The sequence below is a fragment of the Apis mellifera genome, linkage group LG4 (genome assembly GCF_003254395.2).
Source record: "Apis mellifera strain DH4 linkage group LG4, Amel_HAv3.1, whole genome shotgun sequence".
Classification (NCBI taxonomy): Eukaryota; Metazoa; Arthropoda; class Insecta; order Hymenoptera; family Apidae; genus Apis; species Apis mellifera.
Window position 1 is genome coordinate 11,592,274 of NC_037641.1, and position 26,612 is coordinate 11,618,885.

Sequence of the window (26,612 nt, forward strand, 5' to 3'; positions counted from 1 at the left end):
TGTTTGATAAACAGTAGTTAGCAACGAGTCACGATAAAATCTGCCGAATCGTATCGAAACGATCGCGCTTTTAAATTAAAAGTCAATATAAGCGCCGCGCTCCCCCGCGTCCAACGGATATCCGATCAATTCAACGCGCATTATGGATACGTGTGGAAATTTGCGCGTACGAAATTAACGCGATACTTGGCGTACGCGATGTTCGTTTCCATCTCTCTCTTTTTTTTTTTTATTCTCGCAAATGGGAGAGCCAGTTTCGAGCCAGTTTCATAGATTAACGCGTTCACGAGCATTCTCACGAAAAAATATGCTGAAAAAAAATATACTGGATCTCTTTCCTTTATCCTTGCGAGTGTGTCCGCGAAGAGAGTAAAAAGAAGAAAAAGAAATGGATGAAGAAAGGAAGGAAGGAAGGAAGGAAAGAAGGGAAGGGAGGGAACAATGGTGTCGGCCAATTACGTAGTTTCACCGGTAACGTCGACGAGGGCGCAGCAATCTTCTTTCATTTCTTGTATCGTGGGCAAAGAAGAGACATCATGGCCGATTGCCGAAAAATTGTTCCAGAAAATTCGCGCACCGTGAGAGGAGAATCGGATCAAAAGGTATATTTTGGCTGTGGGGGGAATGGGTAGGCATCAATTTCCACCACGATGATATTCTCACAGCGCCCTATCGTTTATTTTGATTTGCAGAATTCGTTATCGGGTGTTCCCCTCTGCGATTACGTCGAGGCTGCATTAAGAGATTTCGTGGCGTGGAATTTATGGCATGAGTTTCTTCACTTCTGCTGGGACTTCATAAATATACGAATAGTTGGCAGACGGACGAATGGCTGTTTCGTGAACGGTGCATTCACGATCTCGTTTGTCGTTAGCTCGTTACCTGCTTGTTTCTACGTTCGTGTTTGAAAAGTGAAACATTGTGACACTCTCTATGCCTCTCTGTTTTAAGAAACAGGCGTTATCGATAAGGGAAGGAAAATCCAATAGAATCGCTGTTCGAAAAGTCGTTTTCGATACATCCGGAGATACGAGATATATTTTGTCGAGTCGGCGAGTGTCTGACCCGATTATGGATCGATGTACGTTTCACGCATCGCTACATCAGCGAATTTTCTAATCTTCGCGTTTATATTCTTCCAAATCTGAAATTGACTGACTTGCATTTTTGAAATTAGAAATTCGAATCGAACGATATAACGAATCGAATAAAATAAAAGGCACGCGATGCAAGTAAACAGATATCGGTCTTGGAACAATCAGATTTGTGCTTAGTTTATCGCGCGAATTGAACGAAATCGTGAAACGGTTGTGCTCTAACGTTTTCTATTCGAAAACTTCTTCCAAATCGTTTACAACGGTTACGCAAACATCCGATCGGATTATCGATGAAGCGTGTAGCATCGAAAGGTGTTTACTTTACATTGGTACAAGAACAGAACAAAGAAAGAGGAAAGTAGGACGACGAAATGGAAAATTAAAGGGAGCGAGTCAGTGGGTCGACAACGAAGGAAGAGGATAGTGGAATCTTTGGGGATGGAAGAAATTCTTTATATATATATATGTAATGTATTTTTCTTCTTTCGTCTTCGACGATCCTCGTATTTACTTGTCTGGAATCGTGCTCCGTGGCGCGGAATCGAGGACAGCAAATATAAAGAGTATCGAAAACCACTCGAACCAAAGGGGGAATAAAGTGGGATAAATGCGTAGAGGATGGATGGACGGAACGAAGAAACTGGTACTAGTGTGTCCCAAGGTAATTAAGCAAAGTATCGTGCTACGTACGTACGAGCGAGGGGAAAACGAGAAAAAGGTAGAATGCTACGAGGTTGTAGGAGGTGTTGGATCAAGGGAATTGAGTCGTCTCTGCCTTCGCATCCTTTACTTCGTTCCACGAATGCGGTCAGAGCGTGTCGTTGCTTGTTTTTAAATCGAATCGACGAAGAAACCGTTCGTCGTTAATTTAATAAAACTATCAGCCACGACGTACATTTTAACGAGCCTCTACCTGTTGTTCTGCCTTCCATTGAATTTATTCGTGTCGCGAACGTAAAACAAACAGGATCTCGAATAGCCATTGCGACGGAGTGAACAGGATAAAATTAGACAGGTAAAAATAGAATATATTTAATCGATCGGCTTAACGATCAAGGTTTTTTCTATACATATTTATATGTAGATCAAAATTATAATCATCTTAATAAGTCGTAAATAGTAATCGTATAAATTTAACAACGAATGGATTAAACGGATTCTTATTACCGTATTGACGTTTGATTTTCATAGTTAAATAACGCGTCGTACATTGTCGTATGCGAAGAACGTTTGTGTTTTAATTTAAAAGATATCGATAAAAAATTTTTAATCCTCGATACAATGTATGAAAAAAAATTTTTTCTTAAATTTTTTCATGTAACTGAATTTCTTATTCAAAAAAAAAAAATTTTTTTCTACGCCATCTAGTTTTTGAAATATTTAAAAAAATATGTTTTTTAACACTCCATTTTGGAGAATGATTTCACTCATTCAAAGTGAATATCATCTGACAAAAAAAAAATATTCAATTTTTATCAAATATATTTTTTTTTTTTTTTTTTTTTTGAGAACTATTTCCTGTATAAATTTTATCGGAATCGGAGTATGTTCAGATTTTTATATATTCCTTTTTAAAATAGCAATTCAAACTACTATTGAATTTGCATGTCATTAGTATCAGTTAATTAGTAAATATCAGTTCAGATATTGTAATTGTTGTGGTTTTTCGAATATAGATTAACTTTATTTAAATTTCAAATCATGTTATATAAAATGATTATGATTTTGTTATATAATAATTATTTATTCGTAACATTGAAGATATAATAAATTATTTATTACGAATATACTATAATTAATCGTGATATTTTTTTAATTTTAATCGATAATTTTACAGTGTATACATATAAGTTTCACAATTTCGTTATATAATTTATTCATTTTTAATTTTATATATAATCGAAAATGCGATAAATTGTTTAACAAGAATGACGCATACAAAATAAATATTGAAAAAAATTTTCTTTAAGATAATTTTTTTTTTTTTCAAAAACTAAATATAAATTTTCCGTCTACATATTTTATCATCATTCGGATTAAGTGTAACCAATTGATGTAACCAATTAATCAATTAAAAAATATAAATGAGACGATAAATAATTATTGTATATATATATATATATATATATATAAGAACGATCAATGTATACAGAAAAATACATTGATTCTGTTATTAAAATCCAGGATCAATAGAAGAATTTCAACTTTTGAAAAGTTCAAAGGAAATATTGACGGAACAATATCGAGAAGCAATATCTTCTAAAAATTTTTCGATGGATCGTGAAATAAGATTGTGAAATATCAGCATATAACCTCAAAATATAGACATATTCAATATATGCCTATATATTATAAATACTTTCTTACCAAAATGTCTTTCACTCTGTTATTTACGACTAAATAACTTTCTATTTACGGCTAATAAAATCACAATATAACGCACGACACAGATATATTTCGATTCGATCGTGACGATAGCGATGATGCTTCGTTCACGTTCATTGCTTTAGATTGGCCGTAGCCTAAGGCAAAGCTTTATTTTTATCGCCTCTGACAAGGTGGATGTAAGATACTCTAACCGACTGTGTTACCTATGCCTTGTTTATTATAATTTTTTTCCCCTTCCCGTCAACGAGGGCGTGGAAAAGATTATTTTCACTTAATTTCAGAGAATACTTATAGTTGGTAGGCGGTCCTACGCGAAACGTGACGAATAAGGTGACAAATCCAGTGACAAGCGTCACATACAGGCACTAATACTTGTTTGTTTTTGTTACCACATATATTATCTTCTAAGTGGAAGAAAGCCAGTGTGTCCAGCGCCGTCGAACCGTGAACGTCTGAGAATGGGAATTAATCAAACTCGAGCCATCTTTTTGTTTATCCTCGCGATAAATTTATTATCGTATTCAAATGCTAATAATCCTGTCTCGTCTGAAAATAGCCGCATAAAAATTCTGGCAATCTTTCCTCATCCGGGTAAGAGCCATTTCTTCGTGTTCAAACCTTTCATCGAAGAGTTAGCACGTCGAGGCAATGAATTGACGGTGATTTCTTATTTTCCGAGAACCGAGAAGGATGAACATCTTCCCACTTACAAGGATATCAGTTTGGCCAATAAAGAGAGTGACGTGTTTTTAAACGTAGTCAATTTGAACGAATTTAAACGGACGTCTTACATTTATGAATATTTCAGCAATATATTCATGTTGTCCTACATGAGATCCATAGCTTGTGAAAATTTGAGAAATCCAGGTGTAAAGAAACTGATCGAAAATGGGGAAAAATTCGACCTGGTACTGGTAGAGAATTTCAACACTCATTGTTTCATGAGCCTTGTGTATAAATTGAACGTACCCTTCATAGATATATCTACTCATCAGCCAATGCCATGGGCTATATATAATTTTAGACTTTCCAACGATGCCAGTTTCATACCTATGTCGTTGACTTCGATTTTAAAACCGATGAATCTTTTTTATAGAACGATAAACGCGTTGTCGCTATACGTTTCATCGGGGATATATTGGACGATTTTCCAGTGGAACGATCAGGCTATAGTGAAAGAAATTTTCGGCCCGGATGTACCGAATGTGATGACGATAAACAAGAACGTATCCGTTTTTTTCATTAACACGCATTACACTATTCACGGTGGAGCCTCTTATCCGCCGAATGTCATCGAAGTGGGCGGAATTCACATCGAATCGAAGAGAAAACCATTGCCCCGAAACATAGCCAAATTTCTGGACGAGGCTCACGAGGGTGTTTTGTATTTCAATCTCGGTTCGATGATCAAAATGTCTACGATACCGAAGGATAAATTGAACATATTGATCAAAGTGTTTCGTTCCATTCCTAGAAAAGTGATTTGGAAATGGGAGCAGGATGACATTCCGGAATTACCTGGCAACGTCATGATCCAGAAATGGCTGCCTCAGTACGATATATTAAGTGAGTTAATGATATTTATCTCTCTCATTATTTTGAAACAATTGTGAAATCGAGATCTTACGTTATTACGATATTTGGAAGTGGTATTACAGGTGATCTATTGCGCAATGTTGTGTAGAGCAAAAACTCGATACCTCCGGTGTCTCGATGACATCTATGTTATATGTGAAAGTAATAGTAGTTGTTACACGGTATTCGTTTTATTGAGAATCATAATCGCGTTTTATCGATAAATTTCTCTTCGATTTCACACGTAAAAAAAAAAAAAAAAAGAAAAAAAAATACAATTATATCTATATTTATTTTACCGTGTCTCTCTTTGTAAACGAGAGTATTTAAAAAAATATTTTACAAATACTTATCCAACTATTTCGTCGAATTGTATTGTTAACTTCTATCCTCAGAGGGAATCTTTATTTCCTTTTATTTTCTTTTTCTTTTATTTCGACATAAAAGAAGCATTTATACGTATATAGCGTGATACGTTATCTCGTTATTAGATAAAAGCTTCAAAAAGTTTTTTCTCCACTATATAATAATATCCAAGATTCGTTAATCGATTCATTTATAATCGAATCGAATTTAAATTATTATTCACACGTGTCTTTCTTATCAAATTAATGTATCTTATCTTTTACTTTTCGATTTATCTATAAATATTGCTATAAACATAATAACGAAATAATAAGATGATAAAATTTTATGCTTACGTCATAAAGTTATGTCATAATATTATGATTTAAATACTTAATTTTTGTCCAATTTTTCCGCTATATATGTGCACATAATTTATCAGCTAATGAATTTGATTTGAAGAATTGCAAAATCACTTTATTTTTTTATGCACTTTTTAAAAACAGATTAAAAAAACCATTAATTATTCATTTCATGTTTTTGAAAATAAAATACGCAACAAATTGTCGACCGATGATTCATACATTAACCATGTGTAATTTATTCTAAACGGAAATTTAAAATAGATTTTTCCTTCTTCCTATTTTCGTTTTTTTCAAATCGTTCGATTTTCCTTTTTTTTTATTACTACGATTTTCATTTAATTCACACATCTTGGTTCGATACGATCTATTATCCGACCGAGAGCGACACGACCCGAGAAATCTGGAAATCGAGATTGAAATTCCGCCGGTTCCATCGAACTAATCGAAACGACACGGTCTTGGCTTGGAAATCGCAGCGAGATATCGAAAGCGGATTTCGGCCCGATCGATATTTGCGATTCCGGCCCATGAAGCCGAACGTCAAATAGTTTTCAAAGTTTCAAAACGGTTTGCATAGTCGAGGAGCTTTCGAGCTTCCGCCCAAAATGATATCTATCTCGTCATTGTAGATATCTACGTATCTCGTTTGATATCTATACTCGTCGTATAATCGACGTATAATCGTTTCGAATAATTTTTCAATTCTAACATCATCGCGATCCACGTGACGCTCTTCACACTCGATTTAAACTTATTAACGTCTCGTCGCAACGTGGTAACGTGATTTCCCCGTAAAACGTTTCACAATACACGTTTTTATTCTCGATTGTTCGAAGGAAACGATTTTGCGAGTCAACAATTGCGCTTCGATGTACTTTTTGACAAATCTGGCGTCGACCAGATTCGTTCGACGAAATGGTAATAATCGTCGTAGCGGAACTAGATTAACTTATACTTGGCGCGATGGTTTAAACGCGAGACAATCCCGAATACTCGGCACGGTCACGGCAAGGATGTTCTTTCGACGAGTTGCTCGGCCAAGGACGAGAGACACGGGACCACGAGAACTCTGACAGTAAGTAGTTTCGCAGCTCTCAGCCTCTGCCGAGCGAAATGACTTTAATTAGCAACTCGCTAACGACCTGCTGGCAACATAAATCACCGTTAAAATCTCGAGGTGAAATAGACCTCGCATTGTTTCTGTCCCTTTCTACGCCGTTATCTTATACGCCCGAACTATATATATATATATAGTCTATAATTTGGATTCAAACGTTCTAATCTAATCTTGCGTGTTTCCTCACATCGATTTCCATTCATTTTATCGTGCAAATATTTATATATCGTGCGATATACAGTTAGGAAAGGGACGAGATTTTTAGATTTTATTTATATAATTCATATACTTGATATTATTGCGTAAAATTTTTTTTTATTTGTGCCGATCTTCAAAATCATACGTTTTAACGCGTGTACGATAACGATATATTGACAATGATTAGGAAACATTTTAATACAATTTATTTTAATCGTATTGACGTAAATTATCTTCGGTCACAGATATATACATAATCATCATAATTTATCTTTTCGTATAATTTTTCCCTGTAATTATATTTCGTATAATTTTTTTTTTTTACTTATTATTCATTCCCGATTCGATGATTCATTTGCCGACGTAAATTTATAGTATCTTATCGTATTACTAAATATTGCATAACGCTAAACTTTTGCTTCTTTGTGTTAATATTTTCCAATTTATTTCATTAAGTTTTACGACGTGCTAATAAAATAATAAAACGATCATGATTTAATGCGCTCTACTTATCGCGAAATAAATCTATTAATAAGAGTATAATAACGATGATTTTTCTCGAAAGTAGCTTCTCTATTTCTCCTAACTATCGCGATCTAAGTATCGCTCTTAACGATGTTGAAAAAAACGACGGTTGAATTTTTCGACGGATCGAACACGAGGCCAGAGCAGCCTCGATGGTCAAGATAATCCAAGCTAAAACTCTGGCTCTGGTAACTCGAGTAACCCTGGAATCGATCGGCTTAATTTTATTATCCAGCTTCGTGATCGGTGTATCTTCGTCTCGTCTCCTTTCCATTCTCCGTTCGACTTTCCGTGATCTGCGCTTCACGCTTCTCCATCATCTCGCACGCGAAACGCGATGAAAACTTTTCGAAAAAAGAAATTGGACCGAAAAGAAAACTTTAAATTTTTCGTTTCGATTCGGAATTCTTGCCTTCTTTCTTTCTTTTTTTTTTACACCGATAATTTTTATCGACAATTTTGTTAACAAAGATTATAGGTTATCGGGCTCGAGTAGCAGCAAGTACCGTGGACAAGTTTAACCACATTTTCGCGCGGCAAACTCGCGCGTATCGCCGAGTAGTTTACTTACCTACTGTGTTTTATCCTTTCAAGAGCGGTTTACTTGGGGGAGGGAAAGATCGCGCTCGCGTAAACAGAATCCGGAACACACACAGGAGGGTACACGCATACGCAAACGCGGTAGTGGAACACGATTCCACGCGTCGCGTTTGCGATCGATCTTGTCAATTCGCGTGGAACTCGCTAATGTAATTGACTTTAGAAGCAAGCAGATATATCGATGGTTGGGACCGAGTCGGTTGCACGTGTTGACACGCAATGCCCTCGAGTATCGTATTTTAACCGTGTAACGGAAGGGACGAAACGATAGATTACATTACCGTGAGGAATAAAAGAGCGGAATCGTCGGGGGTCCCCGCTCACCTTTCTCCCCGGTATCCATTAAGAAATGGGGGTATACCTTTCTTTTCCGGCTTTACGATCCTATTGGATTAAGTCGGTCGGTTGTAATGCTAACTCGATGCTTCCAGGTGATACGGCTATATGTATGTATGTATATATATATATTTTTCCGATTCGATTCGTCTGGTTGATTTATTTTCGAAGAAGACGATTCGATTAATTATCGATGAATGAAGAGAAAGAAAAAGAGAGGAAGAAGATTGAAAATCGTTACTAAATAAATTGGATCACGACGAATTTACTTTTATATATATATATTTTTTCGGTATTTAAAGAACAACCTTTATCTCTTTCATTTTCCATCGCGACCTTTCGAATTATCATCCAACGTCTAATTTCATTCCTCCTTTCTTTCTTTCTTTTTTTTTTTAGATAGAAGAGAAGCAATTTTCCAGACTTGCATAACTTACGATCCCAGAAGAAACAGCTCGCTACTCTCATTACTTTCGCCTTACGACCGCCTCTCGCCCATAGACGACCAAATATCAATTCTCGCGAGGGGTGGGCTTACCGGCGCTCATAAAGGGACGGTGGCAAGCATCCGAGTCGGGGAAATACCGCCGCGTTATTTTCTCGTTACGGGGAGGGACGTCGTAAAAATGTATCTATACCCGGGTGACGGAAATCTCGAAGCAAATCGCGCGTACGCCCCGCCGATTTCCCTCCCCTCCCTCCCCCTCTTTCCAGCGAGCAATGTTGCCGGCAAAAATTCAACGCGATAGATATCCCACTGTCACGTATCGACGCGCGCCGATGCGACGATGTATCGAGCGCGAAACCTCGAGAGGTTTCTGCTCTCCTTCAACCTTCGCCCCCTCCCTTAGGCGTGTAACTCCTCTACACCTCGTCTACATCTGTATCCAAATCGAGAGAGAGAGAGAGAGAGAGAGAGGGGATTGCCGGAGGGGGTGGCGAGAAAAAGGTGGCGGCGCGTGGTAATGGAATTTGACATTAGGATCGATGCCCTGGAGGAGAGAGAGGGAGAGAGAAAGAGGAGAGACAGTATCTACCTTTGCCCGAGAAGAGGGGAGGGGGCGATAAACGCGAGGGAGACAAGAATTTTTCACCGATATTTCCAACGCTTGGATTTATTTTCGAGAGGTTTCCCAAAGGTGGTTTTACGTGTCTCCTTTCTCACCCCCTCTCACCTGTTCTATTACACGAAATTTTCCGCCGAGATGAATTCATAGAATCATTCCATCGTTTTCCATCCGTCGAATTATTGGATGCGTATTATATCCTCGATCGTGATTGCGAACGAGAAACAAGGAAGAAGAGTGATCGATGATATTTTTTTTTAAAAGATTTTAAAAATGGAATTTCTCGTTTCACAGATCATCCGAACGTCAAGTGTTACTTCGGCCACGGTGGCCTTCTCGGGTTAACGGAAGGGGTTCAGAGCGGGGTCCCGATGATACTGATGCCCATCTTCGGTGATCAATATTCGAACGCGGCCGCGGCTCAATACAGAGGCGTCGCTATTATCCTGGAATACAACGATTTCACCGAGGAAAAGCTGAGAAGCGCCATGGACCAAATATTCAATGACACGAGGTACGTCTCCTTTCTCCGTCTGTTCCTATTTTTGTATCACGTGTGTAAACGAGAGAGAGAGAGAGAAAGGGTATAAACGTAGCGATCGCGAATTTAGAATTCCTTCCGTTGGTTATTTAAAGCGTAAATTCTTCACGCGTCACGTGTTCGTCCACCGTGATCGTTGTGCCAATTACGTCCACCGTTCTCGATTATCACGCCGTTGATATGTCGATGCATCGGATCGAGATGCACAGAGAGAGAGAAATAAAATAGAGAGACGGGGAGAAAGTGAAGGGAAATAAATCGAGACGAAAGAGAGGAAAAAATAGGGGGAGGAAGGGACACGAAGCGACAAAAAAGGAAAATCGTATAATCTGGCCGGATATTCGGTCCGTTGAATATCTCACGAGCTGTCCGGACGCTTGGATATCCGGCGAGTGCATCGTCGTTGCAACACCCCCGTTAATCCGTAAACTGGCGTTTTTCCACCTACCCTCTGCTACCCCTCTCCCTCTCCTTCCTCCCTCCGACAATCCAACGGTCGGACATTCGCCCTTTCTCTCTCTTTTTTTTCCCTCCCTTCCTCTTCCCTCCCTCGTCTTCGAGTCTCCTAAATTCGAGGCACGGAAAGAGCGCACGTGTCTCTCTCCTCGGTCCATCGACAAATACCAGGAGGCGAGGCGAGGCGAGGTGCGCGGCGTGGCGGCGGGTTTCTCTCTCGTAGCACGGGGAGGTCGCATGGGAAATTTCACGGCCGCTAAATGTTTCACGGCGCGAATCAACGCCGGTGGCTCGATGACGACGACGGGGGAAACCGGGACGAAATTAAATTCTACATTATTCAATGGCCGGCCGGGCCACGCGGATAACTTGTTAACCGCACACGAGCCGTGACGCGGCGATTGCGTTTACGCGCGTCAGGAGCACGCGACGCCGAATAATTGCTCGTCGCCCTCGTTGAATCTTTGAAAATCGTGCACACTCCTCCTTCTCGATTTTTTCTCTCAGAAAATGAATGGAAACGAGATAACTCTTGTGTTTCGTCCTCGTATTCTCGGTATTCTTTCCTCCTCCCTTTTTGGAATTTGATGGAATAGTAAATCGGCCCGTATTCACGTAAACGCGATATTACCCGCGCATTAGAAGATGGGAGAAGGAGAAGTGGAAAATTCAAGAGGGAGGGGAGAATCGAAACGCCAATTTGTGGAGCGGGGCGAACCACGATTTAATTACGATGGCCCGGCACGCGAGCCTCCAAGGATGAAAGCGGCTTAATAAATCAGCACCGGATATGAAAGCGTTGGCAGCATCGCGATCAACGGGCCTCGTACCACTGTGTCCTGGTAATTACGACAGGGGTGGATTTACGAGCTGGCCGTCTTGAGGGGGATGGGGGAGGATGCTCGTTGTCCGTTGACAATGCACGCGCAATTGTATCCTCCGTTTTACTCCACGCCTTGAATATTAATTAATAAATAGAGCCGTGTAATTGGATGATCGCACGATTTGCACGATTGTCGTCCGCGTTACGTGATCGAAATACAGCGGGGGCCGCGTAATCGCCCGTCTCGATCGCGACAATCGATTCCTCCTCCTCCTCCTCCTTGTCGTCGTTGGTTTGTGCCACCGAGAATTTCAACACGCCTCCTGTCACGAGGCCTTGCTCCCCCCTCCCGCGATATTCTCCGTGATTTCGCGCGATTCTCACCGATCTCTGTTCGATCGTGGCCGTTTCTGTGTTCGTGGATCGAGCATACTCGTCGCGCAAGGGCAGAGGTAACGGCACGGTGAAATGCGAGATCCGGGGAGAAGCGGTCGGTTCGCGTGTCGCCGCGCAATCGTCGTCGCCGCGCAACGTCCCATGCATGCGAGTGATATAAAATTAACCAACGATTTGGAAACAGTGTTGGCCGGGATATGTGTGTGTGTGCGCTCGTTGTCGTGGCCGGTGCTGCCGCGTAATCACCACTTTTGCTTTGATTTATGGGCCCTGGTTTCTCTTCCCTCGCCCCTATGGCCAACTATGTAAGTTCCAAGTATAAGAAAGTCGTCGTCGGGATAAACGCCGTAATGGTCGGACGATAGCCTTCGATGGAAAGAGATACGTTATCGTGGGGGAAGGGAGAGGATCCGTGGCTCGGTTAAACGTCCATCGAGCCAATAATGGCCCGATCGGGATCGCGAAATTCCAGGGTCGACAGTGTCAGAGTGGCCTCCATATAGATTCCCGTTCCTCGTCCGCAAACCGTCATCCTTTGGTACTCTGGTTGATCGATGCGATCTTAAAACGTTATAACCAAAGTTATATTATCGTTCGTAGCGATTTCTCGAAGAGGGAAGAAGACGGAAAGGAAGACGGAGAGAGAGAGAGAGAGTTCGTGACCCGCGCCACGAACGACGTGCCGCTTGCTCGATCTCCAGTCTCTCCTTTCGAGGATCCCACGAGGCGACGCCAAGTGGTCATTCAATCCCCAAACTTGCCCGCGCATGATTTCGCTTGTAAGCCAACTTCGAGTTACAGCCATTCCGCTAGAGATCAAACGGCATACACGGCTACTACCCGTCGCCTCTCCTCCCCCTCCGCCTTAAAGACGATCATATTCAGCTTGTACTTGCACGGCACTAACTGTACGATCGTAACGATTCCATGCTCCCGTGGTCGGACAATAAACGTCGTGGAAATTTCGTCCAATTTATCGAGCCCTGGAGACATTCCAACGGCTCTTCCAGCTGACTCGACCAATTATTATTATTATTATTATTATCATATACCTTCTTCGCATCTTGTCCAACGTATCGAAGGGAGCATTTCTTTTTCCTTTTTCTTTTTTCCTTCGGTATAATTAGCGTCATAATTAATTTTCGAGCAAGAAAGTCATCAGCTGCGCCATATACCACCTTCCTCCGGTTTCTTCCGTTGATGAACCAAGTTCGGGGGATGATATTAAAACGGCGCTATCGAATTCGTCTCCCGGCCAGGAGAATTTCTCCCAGACATGATTCGTGCGGCTGCAGAGAGGAGGAAACGTGTGCGTGCGAACGAGTTGCCACAAGCCGAAGCCAAGTAGTCGGGAGGATGGCGGCGGAGGGTGGTAGTCAAAGTTTCGACAGTTTGTAAGGAGGTACGAGGCACGCCCCTGTTCCCCTCTTCCTCCTCCCGCTTCTTCTTCGGTTACGGCTGAGGGATAACATAGTGCAGCTCCGTCGTCGAGTTAGCTCTTTCCCTCTCCTCTTTTCCTTTCTTCCCTTCTCTCTTTCTCCTTTATTGCTGTCCTCCTTCCTTTATTCTCGCAACCCTTTCGCTTCAGTTTCACGAAAATTCCACTCGCCCCCGTGCGCTCGTTTGCCGGGACATCCCCTAGCTAGGATTTATTTTCGAGAGGCGGAGGTATTCTTATTCCTCGCGCGGAATAAGGAGAGGAAGGTGGTTACCTTGCTTTCTGCGGCTTCGACGACAGTGCTTGGCCGCACCTGTTCGCTCGTAAGGGACGCGTAATGGTCGAAGAGGGAAGAGGGATGGAAGAGATATATATATATATATAGGGGAGGAGAAGAGGGTGGAGAAAGGGTGGAAATGAACGCAAGGTCGGAGGAGACGCTGCGTAATGACGCGTGGAACGTCCCCGCGTGGGGACGAGAAAGTAATTGGACGGTTGCCGGGGATAACTCGGTTCCGCCACCCTCTTTGATGAATGGCGAGCGTTCGAGTAGCGGTTCTCTTGCGAAACTCTGTTTCTTAAAACCGTTCACTTCAAGATTCCTCCAAGATTCGTGCGTTTCCAAATGCGTGTCGAAGAGGGATGATTTTCGAGGATCGTGAGAATTATAATCTCGTATTCTGGAAACGAGGAAGATTTTCAAACGCACGAGAGAGATACTTGTCGACTCGATTTAGGCGCGAACTTCGATAGTGTCGTTTCCCCTCCCCACGGATGACCACGCGTCGGATTAAAAAGTTGCTTATTTGCAAATGGAATTTTCGCGTCTGCCGGTATTACATTCACCGGGAATATATTCCGTTGTGGAGTTATATTCGCGGGGCAAAAAGCCGGCTTTCACGGATCCGCTGAATTTCATTATTTAAGTTACGTGTACGGGTACAAGTGTTTGAATAATGCATTCGGCTCGATGTACATGAAAGCCGCATTTAGAAACCGCCCTAATACAGACGTTCACGACCTAACATCTTTATACTTGCTCTCTCTCTCTCTCTCTATTTTTCTCTCTTTCTTTAGATCGAACGTCGTTTCGATAATAATAATTGATAATTAGGATGGAACGTGACTCGCTTTGAGAGCTAGATTCGAGATTTTCTCGCTGCTATTATTTAATGCATTGCAGATCCATCTATAAAACGTGGGGAATGGAAATCTGTCATTAAGAGAAGGAAGAGGGAGGGGAGGGGTGAAGCTTTCTCGTCGACTTGAAACGTATCGAAAATCTCGAAGTGGATACTCGAAAAGACTCCGTAAGACTTTGATCTTGTTTCCTACCTACGAGTTCCTCTTTCGTCACACGGTCACACCCCTCCGTTTCAACGAATGCTTCTCTTCCCCTCTCTTTTCTTCGTCGCGCTTCTTCTAACGCGCTCTCTGCTCGAACGACTTATTAAGCTCCATATATACAATCGGGGGTAATCTCGACAGTCGCCCTTTGATCTCATAATAATCGAAACTTCCGAGACGGATTTCAATTCTCTCTCTCGCTACTAGTTTCTCTTCTCCTATCCCATTCTCCTTCCTCCTACCCCGTCTCATTCAACGGGATTTATCTCGCTGAATGAACATGCTTCACCGAAATTCGTGTTCTCGACCATTTTGCCAACGCGAAGAGAGAGAGAGAGAGAGAGAGAAGAGAAGAGAAGAGAAGAGGAGGGAGTACGTTGTCGAGAATCGTTGCGAGATTCAAACAGAATTTGGCTCGATGTCGCTTTCGTCGTCAAACGGGCAACTTTTCTTCTCCAAGCGTATCACGAATTTTATCCTCTTTTTTTTTTTTTATCTTTCGTGGAATTTCGTGGAACCGCAATTTTCCACCCTTTCGTAAAATATATATACTCTCCATCCAGATATAACATGTTCTTTCGTCCTTTGTTTTTTTTTTTCCCCCTTTTTTCCTTCCCGTAATACAAAATTGCACACATGTTTATTCATTGATATCGATATATCATAAACTTGTAACACAAGCATCGATGCATTATTAGGTCGTTTATTCACATCGTGTTCGTTTGTTTATTTGTTTATATTCTCTCTCTCTTTCTCTCTTCGTTCGTTTATTGTTATCGACCTCGGCTCGAGTTTCCAGATTTTTTTTTTTTCTCTCTTCCCTCGCGATTTATCTCGAGTCGCGCGAGTCGTCCTTTGGGAGGGAAGGGGAATTTTTTTTTGGAGGGTGCGAGAATCGCGTATGCCTCGCCACGTTCCCTTCCCTTCCCGGAACAAAGCGTCGAAACATCCGACGCGGATAAGATTTCCGGATTTAGATCTGGTTTTATCACGTATATCCCTCCCCCTCTTTTTCACCCACTGTCGTTCCTCGTCGAAATTTTCTTCCATCCCCCTTTACCGCGTTACTCGGCCGACTTATCGAGTTACAAAGACGTATATCGTCGGGAAGCGATTGGATTTTTCCCAACCACCGTCTACCGACTGGAACACGAGGAAGAGGCCTCTGGGATTTTATACTCGCGTGCGCATGTCCGAGCACGAATACAGGGTGTTCCATTTTCAACGTTCTCCAAGATGGTTGCACGTAGAAGGAAGATAATCTTCAAAGAATGAAAGCGTTGAGATCTCGATTCGCAAATTAATGATCGTCGAGGAAGGAAGAATGATTAATTTTTGGTGTAATCTCGAATGAATTCTTACTATCTATTCAGATAATTGGGGAGTTTTTAAGATCTCGTGCCCTTTCTTTTGTTACGGTTATGCCTTTACCGCGTTACGTTTTTGGGGACAGAAGTTTTTTTCCAGCGGAAGATAAAGAGAAAAAAAAAATACCACTAATCTATCTATTAATTCTTAGTAGATTATTTTTTTTTCTTAGGATTGTTATAGATTAGATTAGATTACGCTAATTATCGACACGCGCGTGTAACTACGCGTTCCAATGAAATCGACCGAGGAAAAGTTTCGATTCTCGCTTTAATCAGAGGTTTAAACTTACCGATGACGGTGAATTCCACTCGCAAACTTGATTCCACTAGGTTAGATGGAAGCTTACCGTTGTGGAGAAGTCGTAGATCGAAATATCGGATCCACGCGTTGAAGGCGAACGTAACAATGTTATTTTAATTAATTTGTAACGAAAATGTTCCTCCCCTTTTCGCCGCATTTGCATACGATATTTTTGTTATTCGAACGGAAATTCGATTCGAGAATATCGTGGAGGAGAAGGATTTTTCTAGAAAATTAATAAACGAAATATATATATATATATATATATATATATATATATATATATCTTTTTCCTTTTTTTTTTTTTTCATTTCCACAGAATGTATATATATATATATTTCCAGCGCACGTTTCTCCCCGGACTATTTCACCGGCTGTTATTGCCCGAAATCTGCCAAGGAATTTCGATAGCGAGTACGAATACGTAGATTTTACGTAGCTTGCCCCGCCAGCACGCGATAATTTAGAATCGTTGCCACAGACAGCCACAACTTTATGCATTCGCGCCGCTTGCCAACGGTGCCGCCCACCTTTCGAACTCGAAATACTTATTTGGAAGAGTAATCGGCCCGGAACACGTCTTCGGGGGGGAGTGGGAATCGTTCTTCCCCTGTTTGGGGTTGGTCAAGACCCCTCCTTGCGGTCTCGTTTACTTAAAACGAGCAGAAGAGCAGCAGCTTCGATTCGCGAAATTACACATCCTCCGCTCGTGCAATCGGATTCGTTTCCCATTTTCGTCGAAATTATACGCGCAGAAACCACCGATCTCTCTCTCTTTTCCATTCGTTTCTCGAGTTGTTTCTTGCAAATCCCTGGCGGATTATTAACAAGTGCACGAGTATTATCGATATCGATCGATGATCAATTACCACGATAATTAGAAAGAGGAATCGGTGACGAATGTTTGGATTGCTCGAACACGAACGTTGCAATGTTCGGTGGATAAATCGGCCACTAAGTTACCCCTCCCCCTGTAACTCAAACAGATCGAACGCGAGAAACGGGGTCGCCCAAATATTTGCGATCAATTCTCGAATCAATGAACCGTATATATATATATACACATACAGATAGAAAGAAAGGCGAGTTTTCTCGCGTGAGAAATTAACGATATCGTCGAACAGGGAAGACGAGTTTGAGCACGCCTTCGAGCCGGGTCCGAAAAGGGGGCCGGTCACCACGGGAGCCGGTTAATCTTTTCCTTACGGCCCACAGGGACGTAAACCGGAACGCGACCCACGGGACAGAGTAACGGGATGGGTAAACTTTTATTAAAAATCTAATTGGATCGGAGCTGAGAAGAGGCCTTGCGAGGCCATTTCACCGGATGCTCTCTCCTTTCTTTCTTTCTTCTTCTTCTTCTTCTTAACTACGCGTCTAAGCGTGGATCCGGAAATTCTTTTCTTCTCTTTTCTTCCACGCTCTGCACAATCATCTTCTTTTCTTTTTTTCGAGATCAATTCAATTAATAACACGAACTTTTCATTCGACGTGATATAAAATATTTATAAAATGTTACGCGCAATTTTCTATTGGTAAGATTATTCGGATCATGTAAACATGTTAAGGAAAGAGGATTTTTTTTAACGATCCAGTCCAGATAATATATATATTTATATATATATTTGCGCACGTTTGCCCGCTCATTCCCAGAGAAACCGCGCGTTCGAAAATTAACGGGCGCGTATGTCAAACGCGATATCCTGTCGCGTAACGCGCGAGCGACTGTAATTGAGGATTTAAACGTTGTTTGTGTCAGGTGCGAATGAAACATACCCGGTGTCGGAGTTTTCTGCTTCTGGCCCAATTAGTCGGCGGCCGTAGGCCATGCGCGCCGTTCCGTTCAAACCGTCCCGTGTGCGTGCGCGTGTTGCAATTGTATCCAGTTTTGCGGCCGAAATAACGCGCCGATTATTTCCCATCCAGCTCGCCGCCGAGTCGCGAGCGAGGGATCCGCATTTCCGAATTTTCGATTATTCGCTCCTCTTTTCTCCCGGAGAGATGATGAATCCGATTATATTCTTTAGTTGAAGGAGAAGGAGGAAGAAATCGTTCCTCTGAGCTATTATTATTATTATTCGTTCGTCGATGAGAATCGAATATTATAAAGAAATATATAAAGATGATGAAATAAGTATGATTATATATATATGTTAATTTATTGGGTTGGCAAGTAAGTAATTGCGGATTTTTTTTAGAAAATCAAAGACAATTTTTTCATGGAACTAAATAACTTTATTCTGTAATGTGTTGTCCATTTTGATCAATGATCTTTTGCCATCTTCTTTCAGGCAGCATCATAATCCCACGTTCATAAAACTTGTGGTTTTTATTAGCAAAAAACTGAATCAGGTACGATTTGATATCATCATCATTATTGAAATTTTTACCATTCAAGGAGTTTTGTAAAGATCGAAACAAAAATCAGATGGTGCAAGGTTAGGACTATATGGTGGATGTGGCAAAACATCCCAACCAAGCTCCAATAATTTTTGCCGAGTGACCAAAGATGCGTGTGGCCTTGCATCGTCATGATGGAATACAACACCTTTTCGATTTGTCAATTCGGGCCGCTTTTCTTCAACTGCATTGTTTAATTTCGTTAGTTGTTCGATGTAGACAACAGAATTCCTTCGGCTGGGTGGTAAGAGTTCAAAATAGACAATTCCTTTGTAATCCCACCAAACTGATAACAAAACCTTCTTTCGATGAATACCAGCTTTTGATGTTGTTTGAGCTGGTTCACGTGGCCTGCTCCACGATCTTTTCCGCTTGATATTGTTGCAAACAACCCATTTTTCATCGCCAGTTATCGGTCGTTTTAAAAATGGATCATTTTCATTACGTTTCTTTTCAAATCGCAGCTGTTAATGCGTTGCGTTAAATGCTTTTCTTTCAGTTCGTGAGGAACCCATGTCGAGTTTTTGAACATAGCCAAGTTGTTTTAAGTGGTTTTCAATGCATGTATGTGATACATGAAGCTTCTTTGCAATCTCACGAGTTGTACTGTGACGATCCGAATCGATTATTGCTTCGATTAGGTCGTCATCAACTTCAACTGGACGACCAGAAATCCGCAATTACTTAGTTGCCAACCCAATATATAGAAAATTAGAAATATTTCATTTTCTCATCAACAAGAATCAAAAGAATTCTCCCCTCTTCTTTCGTCTAGATGGATCGACGAAAAAAAAAAAAAAGAAAAAAATCAGAATCGATCGAATCTCCGCCTCATGAAGATTCTCATCTCTGATCGTTCAGCGAGAAGATTTCACTGAACGTAACGCGCGTCGCGATTTGTAACGCGATCCGAAATTTATGGGTTATAATTTAGAAGACGGGGCCGTGGGAATCCTGAATAATGCGGCGGAAGATAAGTGTACGTGCGCGAGTTCGGTTACGCCGGCTAATTGGCCGGTTCGAGGAGGAGAGCAAGCTTCCCGGCCCGGCGCGATAACGTTACAAGTCGGGAAGTAAGTTGGCGAGAAGAAGAAGGAGGAGGAGGAGGGGGGGGAGGAAAGGCGGCGGTGGCAGAGAAACCGGTGGCGGTGGCGCAGGGTGGCCGACAACGAGCCGGCGGATGGAGAATCGTAAAGTAACTTCGAAGGAATTACGAGGGGACGAAAATTACTTTTCTCGCGGACCCCTCCCCTCCATCTATCGAGCCGAATTTCCTGCTCGAGCCTCCACCAGAGAACGAGAGAGGACTTTGAAAAATCCTCGCCTTCGAAATTACTTTCGTTTCCTACTTTTCATCCCGACCGTCGAATCCTCGCCTCTCGCCAATATTTTAATTGCGCCCGTGCAATTATATTCGCGATTCGTTTTTCCCCGAGGAATTTTCTGAAGATTTAACGACGACCGATTGAAGAACGGGAGGGGATCGAACTAAAACTTTTTGAAAAATAATTGTAATAATTCTTTTTTTTTTTTCGCGACGATATTTTAAATCGCTCCTGTTACGCAATTAACGTTTTCTTTCTTTCCAAATGATTCGAAAAAATTTCGAAATTATTCCCGTCTTTGTTTTTCGACGATCGGAATCGTGAAATCTGGACGACGATGCTTTGATTGTGTTACGCGATTAATTCGTAGTCGGTTTCCAAAGAATTTAGCAGATAAGATCGCGAACGCAATTATTCGCGATTTGTTTCCGAAGAATTTGCACGGATGGGATAAAGATAAATGGATCTTTACTACTCTCGTTTATTATCTCGCGTATACTCTTTGTACTTTTCGCGGATACATTTCTTTTTTTTCTCCCCCCTCCCCCTCCAGTCGAGCAATCCCTGTTTTATCCTATTTTCGCACCTATTTTCGCTAGTCACATTGGCTGGAATACGTTGGTAAAGCCGGATGAAATAAACATCCTTTTTTACCTTTGCACGCGTCTACCCCCCTTTTCCACGGTTTGTACACGGTTAATTAGACTGCAACGCTTGCCGCTGCTAACGGATAACTTTTTTCTTCTCTCTTTCTACCTTTTTTTTTTTTCTACCTTCCAGTTTGTTAATTCTTGTTCCCCAAAATATCATCTCTTAATTCTACGCCCTCGTTATTTCCCTATACACCCATCCTCCATAATAATCTTCCCCTCAATTCTATCCAATAATAATTCTCGAAAAAAAAAAGAAAAAAAGAGAATCCTAAACTTTCCTTCCCAATCTTCTCCTTAGATTAAATAAATTATATCTAACTCTACGAGATTCGTATCTATATATATATATATATATATATATATATATATATATATAAAATAAGTGATAACAAAACTACTACTTGGTTGGAGACCAAGAATCAAGTGATATATATCCCCCGTATTTATTTTTATTTTATAAATATATATATATATCCCCCAGAGAGATAACAGGAAATCAAAGCGAGGAAACAACGATTCTCGTTCGAGTTGCTCGAAACAATCGTATTTATTTGCCGGAATTCACGAACGATAAACGTTCGAATTTCGCGCAGGGGAATATGCGAATTTCGCATATTCGCGTACGAATGGAGTGGAACCGGGTAATTCAGCCGCGTTCTCCTTCTTCCGTTGGAAACATCATTCTTTCCCCCTCCCCCTTCCCTTCCCTCTCCCCACCGCCCCGCAATTAGAATCCTCGAACCGAGTAATTCTGCTCGCGCGGATGAGTTGCGGGCACGAGGAGTTTCGAGGCCTCCACGAGACCTCTCCCCGTCTCTCTCTCTCACCTCCTTTTGATAACGTTACAAGTCGGAAAGTAAGTTGGTTGGTAGTAACGTGTCGGGGGAGGAGGAAGGATGGGGAGGGTCGACAACGATCCGAGATATCGCGGGAATTACGATCCCCCGGAGATACGGTCGGCCCCTCAGAGAGAGAGATGGGTATGCAGAGACGGTTGCGAAGTGCAACTTTCGCGACATCTGCCTTCGGACTTTCCCGGCTAAATAATTTCCCCCCTCCACCCCGATAAAGGCAACTCCTCGAATGAGAAGAGCAGTGATATGATCAATTACGGCAAAACTCTTCGAGTGTTGTCCGATCTTACGCTACGGTGAATGGAAATAGTAAATAGTTTATTGTAGTATCTTTTCCTTTCGAGTTTTACAATTTCGAACGAAGGATACGAATTATTTTCAATAATTTGTTGCGTTGACGAAGCAAGTCTCTTTCGAGTTACGTACTGAGAGAACGATTTTGACGCGTTATTGTGACAATCTTACAATTTTGTGAAGACAAAAATAGATAGGTTTATACATATATTCTTATTTGTATCATATGTACAACGAATAAAAGTTCATAATGTTATATATAAATGAACGAAGAATCTTTTTTTAAAATCTATCTATGTCACGTTCGATATTAATATTGTTTCTAAATATTTATGAATGCGCGAGTAAAAATATTTCGATTTTTCTCGAAAGCGAAGCGTCGAATTTTCTTCTCCTTTTTTTCCTTTTTTATTTTATCCCCTTCTCTCTCTCTCTCTCGCATGATTCACCTTTTCACTCCGGAATGCAACCTAGCGGAAACAGCGATATCTCGGAATAATGATAATCAGATTCGAGGGATACATCTTTAATGGCTCCTAACGGTATTACGGTTATATATCCGGAGGTGGAGAAAGTGACGTCGAACCGGCGGCGAGTCATCGATCTTCGATTATCGTCGCCCATGTCGAATTAAACGGCGCGCCGCGAAACGACCCGCGTTTCTACTTTTTACTACCAGCTTCCCCTTCCCCTCCTCTCTCCCCTCTCTTCACGTCACGATAAATTAATTCCCTTGGCGCTACGTCTGTCCGACACCCTCGAAAACACCGTGGCCTGTCTGTCCCCTCTCCCTCTCCCTCTCCCCTCCTCCTCTTTCCCACCCGCGGTCGGGCGGCGACGGTGGAAGGGACGTCGAACGCGCTTAAAATTGATGGTTAATTCAAAACCACCGCGGGGCTGCGACTGAATTTGACCGAGGCAAATAACAGGGGAGGGAGGGAGGGAGGGGCCGGGTTGATTCGCGGCCTGCAGCTGTAAACACGAATAATGGAGAGTACCGATTGGTAAATTGTGCGCTCCGGGTCGAGGCTGCACAACCTACTCTGTCTCTCTCTCTCTCTGTCCCCCCCACTCCTTCCCGTCCAACGTGCCTTTCGCCCATTCGTCGCGTTTTCTCTGCCCTTTGTCGTCCTTCCTCGTCCGTCACTCGTTCCCATCTTTTTTCCCGCTCTTTTTTGTCCCCTCCCCTCCCGCGCGCCACTGTTTCCGAGTCCGGAACTCCGACACGAACTCCCTCCTCCCCACCACAGTGTGTGTAGTGTGGGAACGCAGAGCGCGCTTACCGATGGATTTCGTACGAGATACGATTCTTTTCGCCTCGGTTTTTTCGATCTGTTCGAGTCTCCTCCTCCTTCTTCCTCGAACGATAAACGCACCGTTAAAAAGTTGTCTCTCTCGCTCTCTCTTTCTGAGAGATATTTATAAAGTATCCCGCGGCATCTTTTCCCCGTTCTCCCCGCGATATCGAGTGGCGGGATCGATCGGGGTGTATTGCATGAATTATTCATCGAATATATGTATAACGGGGGAAGGGAGGGTATATTGTATCCGGGGGTTGCTCGAGTCGAGGATAGAAAAAAAAAGAGAAAAGAAAAAAAAAAGCCATCGGACGGGATGACTTGTCGGTAAATGGTGAATGGAAGAGCGAGTGTCCGATACGGGAGAGACGCGATCCGGGGTCTTACTCGGTTGGTATTATCGCGAGTGCATCTATTCGTCAATTTGTAAGCTCGTTCGAGCTTATTTATCCGTTTCTGTTTATTCATTTATCGATCGTTCGGATGCAATTCGTTTGTGTTTCAGGTATGGAGAGAACGCCAAGAGGCTTTCGAAAGCTTTTAAAGATCGGATGACCAGCCCTCTGGAGACGGCGATATGGTGGACGGAGTACGTGGCACGTGGGAACGGTTTGCCATACGTGAAGAGCGAGGCGATAACCATGCCTTGGTACGAACGTCACCTCATCGATGTGCACGCCATCTTCGTACTCTTCTCTTTGCTCGCCCTTTACGTCCAATACAGGATAGTAAAGTACGCGTTTGCCTACGTTCTGAGATCGGAGGACGCGGGTAGTAAAAAGCGAGCGAATCTCTCGAAGAAGAGGGATTGAAATCTTTGGATAATGAATAATGCGAGGAGATGTCTCGCGAGATGGATACGATGATGGATGGTGTTTGTAAAGCGTGAATACGAGAATACGAGAACGAACTGACGGAATAAGAAAAACAATCGTGCATCGTGTCTGCAAATATTCTCCTCTCTCTTTCTTTTCTTTTCTTTTTTCCTTTCCTTTATTTCTCTCTCTCTCTCCTTTCTTTATCCAAAAACTAGTTTCGAAAAAAAAAAAAAAAAGAAAAAACTGGAGTCGTTCGTTGGACGAACCAGCTCTCCTTTGCTCGAGGCGAATTTCGATCTCGGCTATTGTTTCGATAATAAGCCAATCAACGGAGCCTTTTTCAACGCTCAACTCCCAGCTCGGTCGATAAATTAAATCATCAACGTCTGGAGGCGGCGCGTGTTCGTAATTCCGATTACAGTGGCCGACAGAGTCGGAAGCCTGGCCAATTTTCGCGGATGCTCCTTCTTTCCGCCCGCCCCTCTCTTCTCCCGACCATCTCTTTACAACGGAACGAGAAAGAGACCGCGTGACTGGGTGGACTGTAAACGGAGAGGGAAGGCAAGATTTGCGAAAAAAGGACGGACAATCTCGGAGGAGAAACCGGCGAAAGAGCGAGGTAGACGACGGTAGAAGACGGTGGAGGGGGGAGCGAAGAAGACGCGAAAGGTGGGGGAAGAAAGGAGAGAGGAGCAGCTTTGCGGGCATTACCCGGTATTTCCCAGGTGGCCGAGTCACCGACTGCGTCAACTGGCTTCGGTTCCCGCAACAACGGCAAAAGGGAACAACGAGGCTTTACCGCGACAAGCAGGCGGCTGCATTGGTTGGTTGTAGCTGCGTTCACAGATAACACGGAATCGACGGTGTACCGCGGAGCGCTTTGGAACTACGAGGACGGGACAGAAGACGGGTTGGAGAAGAAAAAGAAAACGAGCTCGACGACGACGACGACAACAACAAAGATGGATCGCGTCCAACATCGGCGGATTAAACGAGGATCGGATGTTTGCCTCTCGTTTCGTTCGAGTCTCCGTTTTCTCTTTCCACGGATTTTCGCATGAATCGGTCGTGGAGGTGGCGCGAAAACACGGCGCGGGATACAGGATAAAGGATTCGTCGAGATTCCGACTCTTCTCTCGACGAGATAAAACTTGTTTCGATATTATTGCTCCCTCCTTCTCCTCTCTTCTCCCTCGCCATCACGAACGATTAATCTTTGAAAGAATACGGGGGCCAATGCTCGATCGATTTCTCGAGTTGTTTCGTCGCCACTTGAAAAATATTGCGATGGATCCGTGGGATGGATGATATAATACAGCGATATTTCGAGCGAATGCTTCGATTCCCATCATCCCCTCCATCCAAACATCGAAGCGGCCGGCCCTGGGAGAGCATCTAATGCATCGGAGAACGGAGTTCCGTGGTCGGAAGGACGGATCCCGTTTCAACGGATTGTTCCGTGCTTGCGCCAGATTGCGTCAAATATTTACTTGACAAAGTTTACGCCGCAAAATGCGTCCGCGAAACATTATTCCACGGGAGAGCGTGTATACGCAGCGCGCGGATTACTTGGGAGTGACCAACAGTTTGTCGTGGGAAGAGCTGTGGTGGTGGAAGGGAAGAACGAACGGGGAGGGGTTTCGGGGAGAAAATACGCGGATTTTCTCGGTCGTTGCGGTTTCCCCCGCGATTCTCGTTCCTTTTTTTTTCCCCTTTCTTTTTTCCCTTCCGCAAGCTTTTACAATCGAAAAAGCGACTCGTCGCCGCGCGAAACGACGATGGACGATCGAGAATCGAAACTTCGTTTTCGCGCGTAAAAATAAAACTCCCCTGCTTGTGTGCAGGAGCGGCGATCATCGTTGTTTTTCGAAGCGGTCGAAAAATTTGAGAGCCAGTGGGGAAAACTCGCGTTTTTCGCTCGGTAGCTCGACATCCTATGCTACGACGATATTTACCGATGGAGAGGAGAGAAAGAGAGAGAGAAAGAGAGGGGAGAAGTACTCGCTTCAAAGAGGAAGTTTCCTTCTCGCAAATTTCTCGTTTCTCTCTCTCTCTTTCTGTGGACGGACAGGAAGCATTTTAAAAAGCGATTCGAGAAGGGAAGGGAAGAAGAAGAAGAAGAGGAACTGGAGGAGGGGGAAAAAAACGTAGTACTAGTGTACTTTTTCGCCGGCGTAATGGAATGTAAAGTTGCCGATTAAATTGCGTCTTTAAGCGATCCTCACCGGTGAGATATATTTTTTGTAAAAATACAGGGCTGAGTAACTGAGAAATATCGTTAGCCCCGATGTCCCTCTCCACCTCCTCCATCGTTGCTCGCCGAGTTCAAAAACCCATTACCCCCGTCCCGAGATACAGGGAAAAGCGGGATTGCCTCTCGCCCGGGCACGCCGTGTTGTCACAGGAAATATTTTTTCAAGTTATATTTCCGCCGTCGAAACACCGGCCATCGCCCGTTAAGACGATCTTCGCGGGGATCGTCCACTTCGGGGCGGGACAATTTCCCGCCAATTAAAAAATTATAATCGCACTTTTTATTCGTACGATATAGAAAAGAAAAGTGAAAAAGAAAGGAAAAGAGAAGTATATATTCGATTTTGGAGGAAGGGATGCGTACGATTGTAAATGTAAAATCGATTCTGTAAAGAAGAAGAAGAAAAAAAGAAAATATTGGAGAAATTTTAA

The 26,612-nt window shown here is 42.6% G+C and overlaps 1 protein-coding gene across 1 annotated transcript; it reads left to right on the plus strand.

Annotated features, from left to right (window-relative positions):
- Nucleotides 1-3,848: 3,848 nt before the first annotated feature.
- Nucleotides 3,849-26,612, plus strand: LOC408788 (UDP-glucuronosyltransferase 1-3). Its single transcript, XM_392319.7, has 3 exons — nucleotides 3,849-5,051; nucleotides 9,908-10,127; nucleotides 23,615-26,612. The coding sequence occupies exons 1-3, from the start codon at nucleotides 3,944-3,946 to the stop codon at nucleotides 23,919-23,921; spliced, it is 1,635 nt and encodes a 544-aa protein (XP_392319.3). The 5' UTR covers nucleotides 3,849-3,943; the 3' UTR covers nucleotides 23,922-26,612.